We start from the raw sequence: 21,176 nt of genomic DNA, 5'->3' as shown, positions 1-21,176 counted from the left end.
ATCATATCATATTCATTCATAACATATGTGTTATGTTAGTGTTCCCTTTATTTTTTTGAGGTGTGTGTGTACATATTCATGAACTCTGACCTGGAAGTCTTTCAGCTCGAGGATATGTGGATGATGGACAGTTTTCAAGATCTCAATTTCTGTCAGCAGGTTCTCCACAGATACTTTGTTCAGACTTTTCTTGCTGACACATTTAATGGCCACAACCTCACGCGTGCTCTGCTAACATTTTGAAGAGGAAAAAGCATTAGGGTACATCATATACACTGGAATGATGATAACAACTAACTAAGATTACTTTGTGGAATGGTTTAGATTTCTCTAATGAAGCCTAAGAAAATTGCATATGTTTTATTCAGAGGCAGCCAGAGACAGTCACAGCATAGGGTAAATGAAGCAGCGGATGCAATGTTTTAAGATAAATGAAGGTCATGGAATGATTTATTAATGTAACATGCTATAGGGAGTGGATAGCAGACAACAAACATCTGGATAGTTACTATAGACATTATTTAAAGCCGTTTAGGGGATATTTTTTGGAGAAATTATAAGAACAGGATTAGGCAAAGACTATAGGGAGATCAAACCCCAACCAAGCACCACACCCACAGCACTAAGCGTCTTATGTTGTTCTGTTCCTGCTGGGCTGAGCAGATTTACCTTCCTGTAGGCCTTATAGACGGTGGCATAGGTGCCGCTGCCCAGTTTGTCAGTCAGTATAAAGTTATCCAGCCGAGGTGGAGCCCAGCCTGCCATTATGTGCCATGTACAAGCTGCGCGTGTCCTATGTAGCACGCTGACTGGTCACTGTATAGGAAGCCATCCTGGCATGGTGAGATGTTATGGAGGAGCTGTCACACTGCCTGACTCCCACTGCAGCTGCTGCCAAACTTCCTTGTTGATACAGGAAGGAACAGGAAGCGCCCATTACCACACCGTGGAAGCTAACATAACAAGACGTTCGCCATCTAGTGGTGGAAAGCAGAGTTTCTCTAATAAATAAAATGTAGCTTTCAGGTTTATTGTACTTAATTTCTAGTTAATCTCGAAATGGTAGACAGGAAAGGTTTTTAGTATATTTTTAAAGGTAAGAACTTTGTTCTACTACAAATATTAAAACAGTTGCTTTGCAGCTAATGCTATTAAAGAAAACTAGTTATGAAAAACCAAAAAATCACTTGACTGTAAATATGTATACATTATATATTTTTTCCATTCAAAATGCCAACACTGTGGTGAATCCAGTTGCAGATAAAGGGCGTGAGTTGCCAATGTATTATTGTAGCGAAACACATCTCACACCCCCCCTGGAACCCTCTGAATTTGCGCGCTTTTGTACGCAGCTCTTTCTTCATGAGTTGGGATTAGGTAAACCCCAGACCCCGGCATGCTCCATTGCAGCGATCTCTGGCACTCTGGAGCTTGTAGTGCGCCTCTCATCTGTCCGCGGCCATGGAGTGCCCCATTCAGTGGGGTTGCCTGTGACACCTGTCATCAGGGAGATTACAGACTCCTTTTTCAAGTCCAGGGTTATAATAAATACCACAGGTAACTGTCTGGGGCGTATCCCGGTATGCACAACAGCCACATCAATGCACCCAGGTTTCCCTTAAGTCAGGCCCTACGCATGTGGTTACTTCTAACCAGAACTAGACGACAGGGATGACAAAACTAGAATGTTTTTCTGTTAGAATTACTGTGCAGGGCCAATGTGGAGGTTAAAATGTCCCCCCTCACTTTAACCCCTGGCTAAAGCATGCTGACATGTGAAGTATAGATCTGTGAGACTCCTCTGCTATCTGCTAGGCCTCCAAATTCTTGGCGTGTCAAGCAATATAAAAAAAATCTAGAGATATCAGCAGCATCACTGCTGATGTCTCCAGAATTCAATTTATAATGCTAACACATTATACATTTTATCAATCTACAATAATGACTTCCAACAATGTAATTTTGTGTGCAGTATATTGTTACAGTATTAATATTACCGAACGACATTGTAGATTGTTCCATCCCATCTGATGCATCACATAACATGGGAAGATGTTAACACACAGTTCATCAAACAATAAACTAAGTGGTTTGGGGGATGCATACTATAAGATTATCATCCAGGATACGATGGCCCCCCGGGGCATACTAGAAATCCCTGGTGGGCCCCATTGCCTGAGGGCAACAACCTTTATTCTAATGTCAGGTTGTCGAACTCTGCACTAAACTGATAATTAGTTACTGTATTATAAGGACAGTTACATGATTTCATGTCTGTCAGAGCTTCTGTGGGGGTTGGCTCTCCCTGTTGGAACTGGACATACCCTTTAAGCATGGGCCCCAACCACTCTACTCCCGGGTGGGCTCTTAATGTCCTGGTCTGACACTGGTCATTGAAATCCATTGCAGATCGCAGACTGGCCAGTATATAGTATGTACCCAGCTTAATTTTGATCGTAAATTCATACTTCTACCAAGCCCTTACAGTTGATGGCTCTTGTTAAGAAAATAAAGATGGTAGCAGAGGTTATATTCCTGAGAAACGCATGTGTACATATCTTTATGTATGCCAAATATTATTTTTTATTTTTAGGATTAGCTCTGAAAAAGCAGTCTTGTAGATTACAAATAGGATCTCTTAGGGTAACTTCATAGGAAAACTCCCACTTGACTTATGCTGGCCACACATTTGACCAACTTTCCTCCAACCATCCAACTAGTTGCTTGGATGGAATAAAAATATGGTACTGGATGGAAGCAGTCAAATTTTTTAAATCAAGCTGGTTCAACTACAGTACCGTGTCTGAGCGACAGTTATTGTCCTTTTCCAGATTTTGGGACCAAATTTCTGAAGTAAATATTACATTTGCTCACATCCACTACCATATTTTGATTCCATCCAAGCAACTAGTTGGATGGTTGGAGGAAAGTTGGTCTGAAAAACTTGACATTAATGACAAACTAGACTTTAAATGCTACAGGATCCTAATAAACTGTTGTGTTTCCATGTGTGCAATGCAGGTAAAGGAACCAGACCAATCATATCACTTAACTGAATAAGGTCTAAATATAAAAAGTGTACTTGGGAAAATCTTTAGTGAGCCATTGGTAATTAGGCCTTACCAATACCGTACACAGCTGTCAAGGTCAAAACATCTGTGTCCATGTACATCACTGCAACAAGGCTATTGGCCTTTCACTCAATCAAAACTCCTTCTCCAGGAGAGAAAAAGGTTGTTCCTCCATCAGTTTCCAACTGATGAGTTAATCTATACCGACAGTCTCAGTGCTTGGGGATCATCCAGAGGGAGACCTGTAGTTACAGCTAGCGTCCTAGGACCAAGATCTTTTTGGTAAAGAACTGTACAGTTTCTGTCCAACACCAGGAGGGGGGGTGCACGGGCGTAAGCCCCTAGGAGGAGCCTCCTAGTGTCTTGTACCAGAGGGGCTTCTAAGTATTGTGCCCCAGGAGGGGCTTCCTAGCATATTGCCCTGGGAGTGGCTTTCCAGTGTTGTGCCCTGGAAGGGGCTTCCAAATATTGTGGTCCAGGAGGAGCTTCCTAGTGTCTTGCCCAAGGAGGGGCTTTCTAAGTATTGTGCTCCAAGAAGAGGAGCATTCTAGTGTCTTGCCTCAGGAGGGCTTTCAAATGTTGTGCCCCAGGAGGGGCTTCCAAGTATTGTGCTCCAGGAAGAGCTTCCAAGTGTCTTGCCCAAGGTGGGGCTTCCAAGTATTGTGCTCCAAGAAGAGGAGCTTTGTAGTGTCTTGCACCAGGAGGGGTCTTCGAGTATCTTACCACAGGAGGGGCTTCCTAGTGTCTGGTCTTTTGGGGAGGAGGGGGAAGGGGGGGGGTGCTAGTTTAGCTCTGCTCCATGCTGCCATTCAGTCTTGTGTAGCATGAGCATTGCTGACTGATTGCAGAACCTGTGTGAGGTATACTCAGCTTTGTCTGATTTAGACACCTGTGAGACTCTTGCCCCGTGTCTGACATCTGTAACTCCTTAGCTTTCTATACAAGGCACTTTCTGCAGTCATTCCCTTACAGAGTATAGGTTCACGAATCTGCTCTAGTGTTACTTGTGTCTTGTCCTGAATCCTGTTTATGGTGTATGATCCCAGCTATTCTCATCCTTGTGTACTCATCGATACTCCAGCTTACCAGTTCCTGACCTCGGCTATCCTAGTGAATATTCTACTGTAGGCGCCCTGTGTACTGCATCTGTGATATCTCATGCATGACCTCAGCTAGTCTTGTGACCATTCTTCTGCCTGCTCCTGGTTGTACCGCTTCCTGTGACATGTACCTCACTCTTCCACGTTTGCTACCTTGTACCAGTTCCTGACTTCTAGTGTTGACCCGGCTATGACGACCACGAGAATGTCTGAGTTCACCATGTCGGAGGTTACCAGCACCATGCGGGGAACCTAATCAGGGGACCATAACTGGCGTATTCATAGCAACGAAGCCCATATGCCAATTGAAGGGGTCACTGGCAAAATCCTATGACATGGGAAGATCCAGCACCCCTGTATTAGGTCTAGTCAATCCCCAGCCTGGTATTCACCAATCTGAGCCTGAGACTATTGACCAGATTCTCTAAGTTTCAAAATTGATAAAATGGAGAGTGATAAACAGCCAGTCAATCAGCTCCTACCTGCCATGTCACAGACTGTGTTTGAAAAATGTCAGACAGGAGCTGATTGGCTAGCTGTTTATCACTCTCCATTTTATCACTTTTGAAGCTTAGAGAATCTGGCCCTGTGACACAATCTTTTTCAGTATAATAAAATATATTTTAAAAAATAACAATAATAATAGGTGTGCCACTTGCGTGCATCTGATTGTGTGTACATCAGTACATGTGACCATTGACCAAAGTGCAGAGGTGACGTGTCTATGTACTTTGTTGATTGCCAGCAGGAAGTGTTTTATATGTACTGTGGAATTCAGCCTTCACCATCACCCTCGATCGCAGTCTACATAGACAGTTAAACTATTGTTTTCACCAGTTTTGTTGAAGTCATTGTTGGTTTAGGTAGTAGTCTTTACAAACTCTGACTTTAGCTTCAATATAAAAACATATACAAATATCAATGATCGCTTTAACACTTGTACAGGCATCTATGACTCATGATTCTCCATATGCTAGACACTATTCCAGATCAGTATCATGTGTCTCTGAGCGAGAAAAGGGACGTTAAACAGCAGAATGAGAAAAAACAAGCCCAAGGAGTGATAAGCAACAATCAAACAGACAGCAAGATAAACTCCACACATACAGCTGTGTGAGGTAGAAAATATTATTGGTTATATTACACATATCTTACATAGAAGTATACATAATCTTAGATCAATATTATACATACAATATAATAAGAGCTAAAAAACAAAACAAAACAAAAAAACAGATAACTATAATATTGAGCTTTTGGTGATTAATAATTTGCATCACAGACTATACTGGCCATTTAAAAAAAAAAAATAGATCTCTGTGATTGGTACTGTTAAATGAAAGCAACAATATAGTAGAAAATAAACAGGTATATTTTCATAAGATGTCAATCAGGACAGGCAATTCCGGGTGTACACATGATACATGGTCCACTCATCCAATGTAGGAAAGGGATATTAGTATACTAGTGTAAAAGACACCTGTCAGGGTGTGCAACGTCCTATCAAGTATCAGGAGCTAACAAAATAGCCACAGGTTCCCTGATCAGTGATCCTTCTGTTAGGGAATGAGAGACTGCTAATGGGTGCCGGACGGCGTCCCGACAGTCGGGATCCCAACAGGCATTCACCCGACGGTGGGATCCCAACTGTCAAAACACCGACAGACGGGTTCCTGATGGTCGTCGGCTATTTTACCTCGTAGGGGTCCACGACCCCCATAGAGGTAGAATAGAACAGGTGGTGAGCGTAGCGAGCCACCGTGCCCACAAGGGGCTTTGTTGCGCTCGCCATGCTGTCTGGGTCCGGCCAGTCGGGATCCCGACGTCGCGATAATGACTGTCGGGATCCCGACTGTCAGACCCCTATACCACACCCCTGCTGATGAGGTAGAGTATACGTCTCCCAGCAGAATGGTCCCATAAATTAGAGCAGTCAGCAGCAGGCCATTTACCAGAAACGTTGAATGGTAGATGCTAAAATCTGACCAACACTGATGAAAACCTAAACATTTATTTTCCCCAAGAACTTGGAATTTCCACAAAAATTCCAAAATGGCAACTTACAAATTCATACTAGTTACACGTATAAAGAATTGTGAAAACCACATGCACAGTAGACCGTTTCGATTTCCCTATTTTGGACATCACTGCTGCAACAAGTGGGAATCAGATATTAAATAGAATGAGTTAATTCAAATATTACAGACAAAACTTAATTTCCTCTTATTGGATTGCATGCATTATATTGGTCTAATACTATAGCCATGGTCAAAAGTTTTGAGAATAACAAGTATTGGTTTTCAAATTTTGCTGCTTCAGTGTTTTTGGACTATTTATGTCAGATTTTACTATGGTATACCGATGTAAAATTGCAAGCATTTCATAATTGCCAAAGGCTTTTATTGACAATTGCATTTCATGTATGCAAAAAGTCCATATTTGCAGGGGTGACCCTTCTTTTTCAAGCCCTCTGCAATTCATCCTGGCATGCTGTCAATCATCTTCTCTGCCACATACTGAATGATGGCCACCCATCTTGCCTAATCAATGCTTGGAATTTGTCAGAATTTGTGGGGTTTTGCGTTTCCATACGCCTCTTGAGGGTTGACCACAAGTTCTCAATTGGATTAAGGTTTTGGGAGTTTCCTGGCCATTGACCCAAAATTCCAATGTTTTGTTCCCTGTGCCAATTAGTTATCACTTTTACTGGTACTTGTGTTGTTTCACGGCGACCTATATATGGGATGCGATATCGGCCGATATATAGATGCGATCCAAATCGATTTTTTACCTGTTCATAACCCCACTATCCACTACGCATGGAGTTGATTTTATATAGTGTGGCGAGCGCAGTAATCCGCGTCCGCTCGCCACGCTTCGGGCTCGGTGGCTCTCTGCACTCCCCCCACTAATCAAAATCAATTCCATGCATAGTGGATAGTGGGGTTATGAACAGGTAAAAAAATAGCTTTGGATCGCATCGATATATCGGCCGATATATCGGGCACCTTGAAACTACCAAGTACCCTTTTACCTTATGGCAAGGTGCTCCATCATGCTGGAAAGTGCATTGTTCGTCACCAAACTGTTCTTGGGTGGTTGGGAGAAGTTGCTCTTAGATGTTTCGGTACTATTCTGTATTCATGTCGGTGTTCTTAGGCAAAATTGTGACTGAGCTCAATTCTTTGGATGGGAAGCAACCCAACACATGAATGGTTTCAGGATGCTTTACTATTGGCATGACACAGGACTGATGGTAGCGCTCACTTCTTCTCCGGACAAGCATTTTTCCAAAACAAACAATCTGAAAGGGGATTTATCAGAGAAAATGACATTACCCCAGTCTTCACTATTCCAATACCTGTACCTTTTGCAGAATATAAGTCTGTCCCTGATGTTTATCATGGAAAGGAGTTGCTTCTTTGCTGCCCTTCTTGACACCAGGCATCCTCCAAAAGTCTTTGCCTCACTGCATACAGATGCACTCACATCTGCCTGTTACCATTCCAGAGCAAGCTCTGCACTGGTGGTGCCCCGATCCCGCAACTGAATCAACTCTAGGAGACAATCATGGCACTCTTGGGCGCCACGAATCCTTCTTCACAACCTCTCTCCTTAAAGTTCTTGATGATCTAATAAATGGTTGAGTGAAGTGCAATTTTACTAGCAGAAATCTCCTTGCTTGTGAGGCACCTATTGTGCAAAGAAATGATAACTTAATGTGTTTCCTTGCATGGTTAACAGAGGAAGAATAAGAATTTCAAGCAACACCTTCATTTCAAAGTTTCCAGACTGTTATTCTAATTCAATCAGCATGACAAAGTGATCTCCAGCCTTGTCATTGTCAACACTCACACTTGTGTTAACGATAAAATCACTGACATATTGTCAGCTGGTCCTTTTGTGGCAGGGCTGAAATGCAGTGGAAATGATTTTGCGATCAAGTTCTTTGTAATGGCAAAAAAGGGACTTTACAATTAGGGATGCCGACCCCGGGGCATATTTTCAATCCCGGATCCCTGGATTGGCCTCCCTAATAAATAAATAAAAAAACAGACCGCCCTCCCCCCCACAAACAGGCCGCCCCGCACATACTCACATGGTGCAGCTGGGAGCAGCAAAGCGGACTGTGGGAGCGGCATCCGATCGGTGCGGCAGACAGAGGGTGTTCGGCGTTGTGGGCCCGGAGTTGCTACCTAAAGTGGGAGGCAGGGCCGGATGAGGGGGCGCCCCGGTGTTACTGCCGGAAGGTGGTCGGGCGGAAGTGGTGTGGCTGCACATCGTTAACGCTGACCGTTATGCAGCGCACAGCCCTGGATAGGGAACAGCTGGGCAGCGTTTGAGTGGGTGCTCAGAAGCTTCCCGGCATTAGACTGGGCATGCTCCACCAATGGCAAGTGTTTATGCACCCTGCAGCCTCCAATACCGTGATTGTATAATGTATATGGGACATTTTTTCTTCAGCTGTTAAACAGGGAAGACTGCTGTACTACATAGACAGTGACTGCTTAGGAAATACTATTTTATATGGAACATATTGTAAAAAAAAAAAAAAAAAAACATGGCCTGGCTGCTGCAGTGGAGCCTGATTATCAGCTATTCTAGACACAGTTATCCACCTTTATATAGATTGTTCATCCTCTGTATGCAAGTGCTAATCGCTATTTTTCCACTGAGAAATGCAGCAGTGCTTTGACAGTGACAAACAGTCAAGTGGCCACATGGAGCCCTGTTTGATAATGAAAGTCCCATTATCTTATAGCTGCCATTCACTGTAAAACACAAACATTACCCTCCAGAAAGGGATGGGGTAGAGCTCTGGAAAATAAGTTATATTGTAGGACAGTGGCTCACAAATGGTGTGTGGTGGCACCCTGGGGTGCCTTGGGACACTTGCAGGGGGTGCAGGACCAATTCAAAATATTTATATTCAACATAACAGGCCAAACCAGTGCTGGTGGCAGCCAATCATAAAATATGTAGACAAACAGAAGTAAATCTGGTCCCTCACCACATAATTGGGCCTAAGGTTGATAGATGAACACTATTTACTTTTTAGTATATTATATTTTTTCAATTTCTCAACAAGAAACTTCTGAAACGCTAGGGCATTGTGATTCATAAACATTTGGGAACCTACTGTGTGACGACAAATTTGCTAAGAACAGGACTCTCTGATCACAAAAAAAATTATTAAATGATCCATTCAAATTGTAGAAAAGAGGTTTATTTAGATTTTCACTTACTAAGCTCTGCAAGGCAATGAAAGTTAACATTATACAAAGCTGGTGCAGTCAGTCTGTATATCACAGAACAGTCATATTAATTAACTGGTTTCAAGTTTCTACATAAAAAAAAAAAAATAACTAAAAAAAAACCCCCATTACTCAGGCCTGAATTTTGTCACCATTGTTTTGCACCACGAATGAGGCCTGGTAAATTCATGACAATTGTGTTACCACATTTTTTACTGGAGTAATAAAAGGTAGATTTTGCTGCAGTATTTGTAATTGAGCTGTGTCTTTAAATGCACAAGCAGTATTATTTATTAGAAGGCCAAGTTGAGCTGTTTGAACACATCTGAAATTGTATATCCACCATCTTGTAGTTCCCACTGTAAAAGTAACACTGGTACTTAAAATGGCTGCTGCAGCATTCCAGCAAATACACAGAAATACAATATCAGGGAAAATATACAGGAGGAGTAAATAGAAATCTACATATTTTACATCTCAGAGTTGAGTCAATATACTGTACAGCAAATGACAGCTAAAGCAGTTCATTACTGGATTATTCACAAAGCTGCATGTCAGTGAGTTTTTACACAGAAATCTGAAAAAGATCAGTCATTTACCACTTTTTCAATAACCTATCCCACTGAATAAAAAGTACAAATCACAAAAAAAAAACATTTCAGCCCATTGAAAAGATCAAGAAAAGCAACAAAATTAGTTCATCGTGTTCAAAAAATTTTATGTATATATAGTCTCTTGGTGGAAAGGGAATAACCGTGGAGTGCTGGAATCTGCCACCAGAGGCAATTGCTTTTGAGAAGCAAATAATTTCCTCTCTGGAGAAGGACGAGAAGGAGGAAGAGTAGGAAAAGTAATGGAATATAGAGCTTCAGTTGTCTTGGAACGCCCCCCTAGCAGCCGCACTGGCAGCACCAGCTGCAGCATTCTGGACGCCGCGGTTGGCAAGAATGCCCTGTGAGAACTCCTCTTGTGCCCTCTGGAAGCTTGCACCCGTTCTGCGGTACATCGAGTGAACCTGTCCAATGGGAAAGAGTGACACATGAGCTGAATGTCAATAAAAAAAAATATTAGTCATTTACAATTGTCTCTCATCCTTCGGAGCTTGCAATCTATATTCCCTACCACGTGTACCCACATATACACTAGGGTTATTTATTTATTTAGAAGCCAATAACACGGGAAGCCAATACAAAGCCTACTTAGACAGGACTATGGCTGGAGTATAACCCATGGCCACATTGCTTTACAGCTGCAATGCTTATCACTGTGCTGATCAAAAAGAGATGTCATTTCTGGAATTAGAGGAATTAAGGTGTAATACCTCTAAAGTCTCTACTTTTACATAATGTAAAGCACCAGTTCATGCTCAAACTATAGTAAACGGCATACGTCGCTTCTTTCCCTCCACTGCTCGGCGTTACCCATTCTCAATAGACTACTTTGCAGTGCTCCGCAGAGAGACTGTAGGAGCGGTCACTCAGTGCCCATGTCTAAATGACATGCACTTATTAACATTAAGTATTTTCCCCTACTTTTCAGAGCACAAGTTTCAGAACAAAGTATTCCCATACCTGTAAAGCTACACAATTACAGTGGGATCAAAAGTTGTTCGTCCAGTCAGTATTGCTGAATCCGGCGCTAAATATCTCAGACCAGTTCACAGCTATGAAACAGATGGCGCTGATCTCACCACCTGGAGTGACTTATTAGTGCATTACTGCCAGGGGCAGTCGTAGTGTAAAGGGGTCTCAAGCCGAATCACACCCAAGTTGGCTACACAGTATACAAGTGGGATTACAGAGCAGTACAACATCTAAGGAATGGTTGCAGTGTCTGGATGTTGTGTGTTACAGAAGACTCACCCTCTTCAGCAGGACTAGAGATAACACGGATAAGACTGTGAAGAATGAAGCTACAACCATCATGATGACAGCAACAGCAACATTGGTTTTCGTCATGGTTAACGCTATTATCCAGCCACTAGAACACACACAAAAAAAGCATACAGTGATGAGAAATCAGAACAAGGACTAGCTGGTTACAAGAGTGGAATAACATTCTCACCTGTCTCCCCAATGAGGGATGCCCACTGCTTGTATGATGTAAATGATGACCTGGCATAAGAAGATCATGAAGAACACAAAGAAGTTAAAGGAACTGTCCGTCCTGGGGGGGAAAAGAAATACAGATCTGGTCAAATTGAGCAGAAGACAGTTTAGTGCAGTGATGGCTAATCCGGACACTCCAGCTATTGTTGAACTACACATCCCAGCATGCCCTACATAATTTTTAGCATGGCCAAATAGCAAAACTGTAGCAGAGCATGTTGGGAGGTGTAGTTCAACAACAGCTAGAGTGTCAAGGTTAGCCATCACTGGTTTAGTGTGAGTTTTGCCTAAATTATGGTTTCTTTTTATTTTATTAAGTTGGTCTCTATTGCACAAAATGTATTTTAAAATACGTAATTGGGCCAAGAAGTAAGGATTTAATAGAAAACTGGATAAAAGGCAATTGGTGACACAGCTAATACATTTATGATGATATGCTTTATTTACAAACTCCGGTACTTGTGTAGTTTCACGGCGCCACCGCGCGCACAAGAAACTTGGCAGCTTGCCAGACGCTGTGTTTACTGAGCGCGTGCCGCTCTAGGTGTAATGTACGTTATCAGCATAGCGCTGGCACCCCAAAGCGAGGAGAGCCCCACGAGGGGACGCGGTACGCGTCCAACCGACCTTTTCATACCCCCACTATCCACGTCGGCGTGGAGTTGATTTTATAAAGTGTGGCGAGCGCATGCGCATAACTTCTCAGGAATACATGTCCGCTCGCCACGCTTCGGGCTCGGTGGCTCGCTGCGCTCACCAATACTTTATAAAATGAACTCCACGCCGACGTGGATAGTTGGGGTATGAAAAGGTCGGTCGGACGCATACCGCGTCCCCTCGCCACGCTTCGGGGTGGCGTGGATAGTGGAATTAACAAGGTCGACTAGTGTCATTATGAACAGGTTTAAGAGTGTTTTGCACAGTGCACCCCTTTGTACCCCTACACCCTACTAAATTCAGACGCTTTAGCGTCTAAATTTAGGTGCCCCCTTCTTAGCGGTTTGCAGGGAGTCTAGATTCAGACGCTTCCATCACTGCTATGGCTTCTACATTCCTAGAGAATCATTGTGAAAACACCAGCAGGGGTGAGTACCCAAGTGTTTCCAGAGATTTAGGGGAATAGTTGGATAACTCATTAAAACTGAACAAAGGACATTTTGTTTCAGGAATTTCCTATACCCTTATTATCTAAAGGTGCCCATACACGTTACAATTATTGTATACAATATCGCATCTCAGTTTTGCGATGAGATCAGATCTAGTAAAAAGGTATGTGCTGCACATACTTTTTGTTCTAGATCTCATCAGATCTTATCGCAAAACCGAGATGTGATGAGATGCGATATTGTATACAATATTGTATACAATAATTGTAACGTGTATGGGCACCTTTAGTACTACAGACACATGTTTAGTTTTGCTAAAACATTGTGAAACTGAATAAGGAAGAGTCACATACAATATATATGGGTCTATGGTCCTTATTCAGATCCGATCGCAGTACAAATTTGTTCTCAAAATGGGCAAAACCATGTGCACTGCAGGTGGGGCAGATGTAGCATGAATAGAGAGTTAGATTTGGGTGAGTTATTTTGTTTCTGTGCAGGGTAAATACTGGCTGCTTTATTTTTACACTGCAATTTAGATTTCAGTTTCAACACACATCACCCAAATCTAACTCTCTCTGCACATGTTACATCTGCCCCACCTGCAGTGCACATGGTTTTGTCCATTTTATGAACAAATTTGTACTGCGATCAGATCTGAATAAGGGAGTATGTACCAAGTATTGCAAAAATATAGTGAACTGGTATATAGTACCAGCTAATCAGCTCCTGTCATTATTTTAAACAAAGCCTGTAATATAGCAGATAGGAGTGGATTGGCTGGTCTCCGTCCACTCCAAGGCTTATAGTTCTATATGCATAAATAAAAGACTATAGTAACTCTAAACATTAGACTTTGCAAGACTCAATGTCACCTGAAAGCTTTGTAGATCGGCCGGTACCAGCACACAAAGGCACAGGGTGTGAACATAATAAACCACAGGATGGATAGGCCAAAATCCACACCACCGTCAGAATTTTGGGTGAAATACGCCAAGCAGGCCAGAAGGTTAAGTAGCAGAGTGAATGAGTGTACTGAAGAAAGAAAGTAAAAGAGCATTAATTGATGCACATCATTTATTCCCAATACATATCACACTGCATTATTAGGGTTATGCTTCTCACACACTGTTATAAATACAAGCCATCTACAATCTTTCTGGCCAACATTTTGAGAATGCGTTCCCTAAAACCAATGACATCCATGGTTCTTAGTAATTTAATTGATGCTGTATTCTCAAAAAGGTTGGTTTATTAGCTTTAATAAATATTAATATGTTTGCATATTATTGAGCTGAAGAATATATGGATTATAAGAACCAATACTGAAGACAGACGCATCTTTCCTGTAGGAGAAGAAAGTCCCTTAGAGAGAAACCCAATTGCCTTTCACAGAAGGATTATCCCTGTCCGTCTTCAGTATTGGTTCTTATTGGAGATTCGTATGTACAGGGAAAGAATCCCAGTCTATCAACCTATATAGATACATTTCTGTTCCCCTGATGAAGTCTATATAGACGAAACGTGTTGGGACTACTGTACATGTTTTATCTTTGACAAAAAAGATCTACAAAATAAACAAGTTACTGGACGAACTGTATCCATTTGCTTCACTTGACAACAGTTCATCCTATTTATGGACATTATCTACAAAATATAGGCGCCACACCACAATTGTGTTAGATATATATATATATATATCTAACTAACTATATAATCTGCAGAAATGCACTGTACAGATCAATTGACTTGTACACCAGGACAGACATAATGATTTCTCAGCAGCTCAGAAGACTGCACTATCTATGTATTACCTATATGAGATCAGAGAGGAGCTGCAGGTGTTTGTAATGTAATGGAGCGGGGATACATTTTAATATATGTACAGGATTGTCAAGGCAGTTTGAAGGCATAATAAAAAAAACAAAATGACTGATTCGCACTGAGGTGCACTTTGGCACTTTGTGGGGGTATTCAGCTATTAATGAATTTTTGTCTATTTTTAGGGCAAATTTAATTTGCCCTATTCAATGCCATGCTGATTTACGGACTGGTCAACAACTCCAAAACTGTTGAAAATCACGTGGGTCAGCAAGTTCGCTGCCAATCTACATGTTTTCTACCACTTTTGGATGAATTTACAGGCATTTTGTACTGATTTTTGGTTACTTTTCACCCATACAGAAATGGGCACTTAATTGAACACGCCTTATATATTTTAAGGTTCTAAATCCAATATTGCACGCATGGGGGTTACCAAATACATAAAACCACCCCCTGACGCTGCTCCATCGCTGTATGCAGTCTATTTACAGCATAACACATTACTATTAAAAGGCGCCGCAGCAGACTACAGCGTGGCATGCATAATACCTCAGTGTCCGTCCCTATATGCTTGGCCTCACCACCTCTTTGGAAATCCTCCTTCGAAAATCCTGTGTTTTCCCTAGGTATTTTAAAGCAACACTACAGAATATCTTGCCTTTTTGACAAGGTCCTTCAGAATTCTCCATCCTCTGTTCTGTTGTGATCTACCCAATGTTTTAAAGTGACAATCATTAATAAGAATAAATACATCTAGAATTGCCTTTGTAAAGATTACTTTAAAACACTGGGCAGAAAATGAGATTTCCTCCATAGTGAGCAGTACACAGCTCTTCCTGTTCTCACATAGCTATACACAGAATACTATTCTTGGCTTGCTATACCATGGTCAGGAATTGGTTGATACCTACACATCCAGAGGTAGTACAGCATTTTACATGTGCGCTGGAAATCAGCTGGGATGTCTGCAGCAAAGTCCTGGTAGAAGCAGGGTTTGATAGGACACTTGGGAGGAAGTGGGGGCCAGTTATTCTTTCGTGCTGCAGAAGACAAAGATAGGTTGTGGACATGTATAACGGTCATTTATTTGTAACAGACAATTAAAATCAAAGAAATAAAAACTTAGAACAAGTTATGAATGTGCATTACAACTATTGTGTGGGATTGATTTGTATATCTAGGTAAAACACTGATCATCTCCTCTGTACTGCAGAGCATTACAACTATTGTGTGGGATTGAGTTGTATATCTAGGTAAAACACTGAACACAGCGGCGTAGCTTTGTTTGTGGCGCCCCCCCGCCGTTAATAGGGGGGACAACCCCCCCTCCCCACGCGTCCGTCCGTCACGCCGGCCGCCCGTGCCCCCTCCCCTCATTGCCGCATGCTTACCTGTCCGCGCGTCCCGGCTCCCCTCCTGGTTTCAATTAACTCTATGCAGACGGACCACGATAAAATGGCCGCCCCCATACCGCAGACAGTTTCAGAGAACAGTCTGCTTTATGGGGCGGCCATTTTATCGTGGTCCGTCTCCATAGCATTGATTAAAGCCAGGAGAAGAGCCGGGACACGCGGACAGGTAAGCCTGCGGGGATGGGGGGCGGGGGGATTACTATAGCACCGCAGCCCCCCCGGTGCCCCCATATGCACAGCGCCCCCCTCTGCGACCGCGGGGGCTGCGGTGCTATAGTTACGCCACTGACTGAACATCTCCTCTGTGTAATTCACAACAGTACCTAGCCTGTGTGTAGGGAGGAATTTATTTTTATTCTTAGTGATATATAGTATCCTGGAATGCTAGTTTTGTTTTTCTAAGCCACTTTTATTGCTATGTGTTGTAGGGGGTGGGGACTCAGTGAGTGGATTCCAATTATTGGGAATTGGGAACCCATGCATTGTTAGAGTACTTTAGTTGTCATTGCATACGGCTGTGGCCAGAGTTTATCTGTGGGCCTAGATTGAAGTGGGCCGTTATTAAAGTGAGAAAACTGATTCATAACTACAGCGTTATACCAGCGTTACACCGAAGTGAAACTGAAGGACAAAACAACAACTGAGAAAACTAAAGTCTGCTTTGAGTGAGTTAAATTCATTCACACAGTATACTACTCCTGGCTGCTTAATCTGGCAATTCAACCATAATATCATCATTTTACATCTGCAAACAACTTTTACTATCACTGTTAAAGCTTGTAATTGCACTGTCAGTTTTGAAAATGACCAGCTGTACCTCTAATGACCTCACCTCTCCTGCTCTTCCATTGATAGTAGGTGTCCCCCAACATTTTATTCTTGGCCCTCTTCTTCTCTTTCTCTATACGTCCTCTCTGGGTGAGTTTATGTGCTCACTCGACTTTCACTATCACATCTATGCTGATAATACTCCTCTCCTCTCCTGATCTCTCTCCCTCTATCCTCACTCATTTCTCCAACTGTCTCTCTGCTGTCTACTCTTGGATGACCCAATGCTTTTTTAGACTTAAAATATCAAAGACTAAGCTGACCCCTTCCCACCCTCCTGCATAAAACCTGACCATCTCTCATCCTAACCTACTGTTTATGCCCACTTCTTTCCCTTCTGTGTCACCCCTGTCTGTCTAACCATCCTCTTTAGAATGTAAGCTCTCACGAGCAGGGCCCTCTCTCCTCATGTGCCTTTCTTAGAATATATAAACCACTGCCACCCTGATGATTGTTTCAGTGTCCTTTCCCCTGATGCAACTATCCATATTAACCATGTACTTGTCCTAAATTGTCTTGTGATGTAATTTCTTATGTGTTTTTGCTCATAACTATGCTCTGTAAAGCGCTGCGTAATTTGTGTGCGCTATATAAGAAACTGTTAATAAATAAATAAATAAATAAATTATAGGCTAGATTTAAAATTGTGTCAATAAGTTAATGGAAACAAATTATTCTCAAATATAGGACAATCTTTGGACATAAAGCACAAGACACATTACACTAAAACAATAAGTGTAACAAAGTGTTTAGGCAAACCACTGACGTTGACATAGACACCGTATAAGTGTACCGGTGTTGCTCGCCATGCTTCGGGCATGGTGCCTCTCTACATTGGGCACACTATTCTCCCTCTGCACCCTAGTGGATAGAAGGGTATGAAATGTCGCCTTCTTTTGAAAAATAATCTTTTTAAAAACCATGTCGACCTTTGGCATGTTCACCCAAAGTCCATGTCAACCTACAGTCTATGTCAACCTTTTATAGTGCTCGACCTATGGCCTAGTTTCATCTCACAGATCATACACCATGGTTAGTCTAGGCACAGCAATGAGGCAGTAGGTAGTTACAGTATAAAGCAGACTGGGGTTTCAAGATGTGCAGTTTAAGCTATTTTGAAGAAACACAGAAAAACGGGCAATGTTGAGAACTGCAGATACAGTGGTAGGCCAATGAAACTTAAGACACATACACACGGGGCGATTTTGATGCATGCTCCTGAATTATCACAGGGAAAGCCACATATTTGCTGGTATCACCAGCAGATGATTGGCTTTGTGGATGGCTTTACATAGCGCCATGCTATGCAAAGCTGTCCGCCCCCGACAGCGGTCATCGCTGTCCATACACGATGGGCATAATTGCTCAGTGTGACATTTCAAGGCTCAAATACACTAGAAGAATTTTATTTCAAAAGTCTTTGGCGAAAGATATATCTTTCAGAGATTTTGAAATTAAAATCTCCTAGTGTGTATGAGTCTTTAAGGCCCATACACACTTGGTGATTTTCACCTGAAAATCACTTAAAACTGCAGTTTTCATCGATTTTCAGCTGAAAGTGTATATGGACCAGCGATGATGCGCGGTCACGCATCATCGCTGGCAAAGTGGTTCCTCTGCCGGTTTTACCAGCATGCTTGGGCGATGATGGTTCATTTTTCAACACTCAGTGTGTACGGCAATGATAGCTGAAAGATGAGCCAGAGTCAGCCCGGCGTCCCGCCCTGCTTCCTCCCCCTGCTCCACATGGAGCACAGTATGCGCTGCCGGCACTTTGTCACCTAGTTGCTCCTCTGGCTGGTAATGCATACATTGATGGCACAGGCCAGCCATGTATACGTTGCCACCATAAAAAATTTACATTGGTGGGCAGTGGTGCCAGCAATGTATATATTACTGCCTTAAAAAATAACATTGGCAGCCAACGGCTGTGTATGCTCCACACGTTGGAGCAGGGGGAGGGCACGGGGCGGGGCATTCTCATCTTTCCCGGCGGCCGTACACACCTATCGATGATGGCGGAAAAACCATCCATCATATCTAGTCGGGCAGTGCTGGACAGAAATGCATTTTTGTCATGCAGATACAGCCACGGTCACACCCAGAATTTAGGCAAGCTGCATATCATTTTAATTAGCAGAAGCTGCTTGTGCATTGTAGTTGCACTGCTTTGCAATTATGATGCACATTGTAATGGAAAAAAGTTGTATGTAAAAATGCTCTGTGCTACAAATCATGCTATGGCATGGCGTGACTAGAAGGGCATTTTAACGCTCAAAGAGGCTAGATGTATATGGACACATCTGTATTCTAACTTTAAATAAGGGAAATGTTTAGACATGCATAGCGGAATACACATATTCTGCTAAATATTTATATTGGTTTTAAGGGAAAATTAGTGGTCTTCCTGTGCTTAAACAGACGACCCCCCCCCACACACACACACACCCTTAAATGTTACTCGTTGACAACTTTTACTTTCTCTTATTGTCTGTGTGTGTGTGTGTGTGTGTGTGTGTTTGTTTGTTTTAAGAAGTTTATATTCTTTAAAAACAATGTCAGAACAATTAGCAGTAGCCAAGGTAGCACGTCATAGTTACCAACTTTTACATTACTACATGTATAATCTAACACATCTCTTTGTTTAAAATGTAATTGCATGGCGCTTCATTTTACAATAGGTCACAAACTGAGAAACTACCTGCCACAAGATACAATGCAAACGGTCATACAAACAAGTTAGATAGTACATATGGCAGCATACTCACAGTCTATATTCACATTCCTCATTTCCTTCTCTTTCCTCTCTATTTCAGCCGCTTTCCTGTCTAGCTCTTCCTGTTGCTGCAGGAGGCTAGCTTGTGCAGCCATTGCTACTGCCTACAGAGAAAGGTAAAATAGATATATCCACATATGTATGGAGCAAGCCAGCCTATGATAAAGCAGCGCACAGGCACATATTGATCTTGTTATTTTTTATAGCAGTGAGACCATACACAAGGCGCTGCACCGTAAAGACTGGTCCCTGGTGACAAGTTATCTTTAATGTTACACTTTTTCAATGTGCATGACAGGGTCATAGCTGCATATCATCATAGGAATACATTTCAATAAGTAATTTTGGAAATACTGCTCACTGATGACTAAAATTGGAGACAAAGGGGCAGATGTATTTAGCCTAGCCGAAGAGATAAACTAGAGATAAAGTGGAGAAAATGTGGAAGGAGATAAAGCACCAGCCAATCAGCTGTGTTTGAAATATGACAGTTGGAAGTTGATTGGCTGGTGCTTTATCTCCTTCCACTTTTTCTCCACTTTATCTCTTCGCCAGGCTTAATACATCTGCCCCAAAGGGCCTTATTCTAGTTCACTCTTAGAGGAAAATTCCTTCTCAAATGGACAAAATCATGTGCACTGCAGGCGGGCCAGATGTAACTTGTGCAGATAGAATTAGATTTGGGTGAGTTATTTTGTTTCTGTGCAGGGTAAATACTGGCTGCTTTATTTCTACACTGTAATATAGATCTCACTTTGAAGAAAAACCCCACCCAAATCTAATTCTATCTGCACATGTTACATCTGCCCCACCTGCAGTGCACATGGTTTTGTCCATTTGAGAAGGAATTTGCCTCTTAGAGTGAACTATAATAAGACCCAAAGGGCCTAATTCAAACCTGATCGCAGGACAAATTTGTTCTTACAACGAACAAAACCAAGTGTACTGCAGGTAGGGCAGATGTAACATGTGCAGAGAGGGAGGTACAATTAGGTGACTTATTGTGTTTCTGTGCAGGGTAAATACTGGCTGCGTTATTCTGACTGCAATTCAGATTTCAGTTTGAACACACCTCACCCAAATCTAACTCTCTCTGCACATGTTACAGGGCTGCATGGCTTTGCCCATTTTGAGAACAAATTTGTCTTGCAATCAGGTCTGAATTATTTTTTCTCTAAATACATTTGCTAAAGATCATTCAAAACTAAAATGTCCATTACGGAAAAAAGCCACTGGGTTTGCAGCTAGAAAGTGAATGAGGGGTCCCCAAATGACAACTCCAAATACAATAATGATAAAAATAGAGATCACTTTGTGCAGACCAATTAGGTTAATTCAATTTATTGTATACAATGCAACAAATGCCATCAGAAATATATTACTGGGCCAGATAATTAAGCAAATAATGACTGATCCCAAAAAGTCCCAGAAAGTCCTCCTTATTAAGTGTGTGTCCTTGTTGTTCTGTTAAATATATGTAAAATTGTCACATACCACAATTTCTAATAGAAATGTAAGGTACTTATGTAGTAACTGGGCTGCCGATTTTGAAATCGGGTCCATCGCATCGCATCGCACCCGACCATATCGCATGCGATGCGATGCGATGCGATGGACCCGATTTTTCCATAGGATTCAATGTTAAAATGGACTGAGTCCATTTTAACATGGAATTCAATGGGAAAAAGGGGTCCTT

At 42.1% G+C, this 21,176-nt stretch overlaps 2 protein-coding genes across 4 annotated transcripts in view; both read right to left on the bottom strand.

The window, feature by feature from the left end:
• Positions 1 to 931, bottom strand: part of ULK3 (unc-51 like kinase 3) — a 32,117-nt gene extending 31,186 nt beyond the window's left edge. Inside the window, exons 1-2 of one of the 3 annotated variants that reach the window (XM_083183664.1) lie at positions 670 to 931; positions 91 to 231 (exon numbers count right to left, since the gene is read on the bottom strand). In XM_083183664.1, the coding sequence (XP_083039790.1) occupies positions 91 to 231; positions 670 to 765 (237 nt within the window). In that variant the 5' untranslated portion in view covers positions 766 to 931. The remainder of the gene's footprint in view (positions 1 to 90; positions 232 to 669) is intronic. The other 2 variants (XM_083183663.1, XM_083183662.1) reach the window with 2 other exon arrangements.
• An 8,445-nt stretch (positions 932 to 9,376) lies between these two features.
• SCAMP2 (secretory carrier membrane protein 2) overlaps positions 9,377 to 21,176 on the bottom strand; it is a 30,129-nt gene continuing 18,329 nt past the window's right edge. Inside the window, exons 4-9 of the mRNA XM_083183655.1 lie at positions 19,473 to 19,584; positions 15,376 to 15,504; positions 13,516 to 13,675; positions 11,491 to 11,592; positions 11,289 to 11,406; positions 9,377 to 10,441 (exon numbers count right to left, since the gene is read on the bottom strand). Of these exons, the coding sequence (XP_083039781.1) occupies positions 10,295 to 10,441; positions 11,289 to 11,406; positions 11,491 to 11,592; positions 13,516 to 13,675; positions 15,376 to 15,504; positions 19,473 to 19,584 (768 nt within the window). The 3' untranslated portion in view covers positions 9,377 to 10,294. The remainder of the gene's footprint in view (positions 10,442 to 11,288; positions 11,407 to 11,490; positions 11,593 to 13,515; positions 13,676 to 15,375; positions 15,505 to 19,472; positions 19,585 to 21,176) is intronic.

This window comes from Crinia signifera, chromosome 4 (genome assembly GCF_055691185.1).
Source record: "Crinia signifera chromosome 4, ASM5569118v1, whole genome shotgun sequence".
In the NCBI taxonomy this organism is placed as follows: domain Eukaryota; kingdom Metazoa; phylum Chordata; class Amphibia; order Anura; family Myobatrachidae; genus Crinia; species Crinia signifera.
The sequence above is the reverse complement of the archived record's forward strand: the minus strand, read 5'-3'. Positions and strand labels throughout refer to the sequence as shown.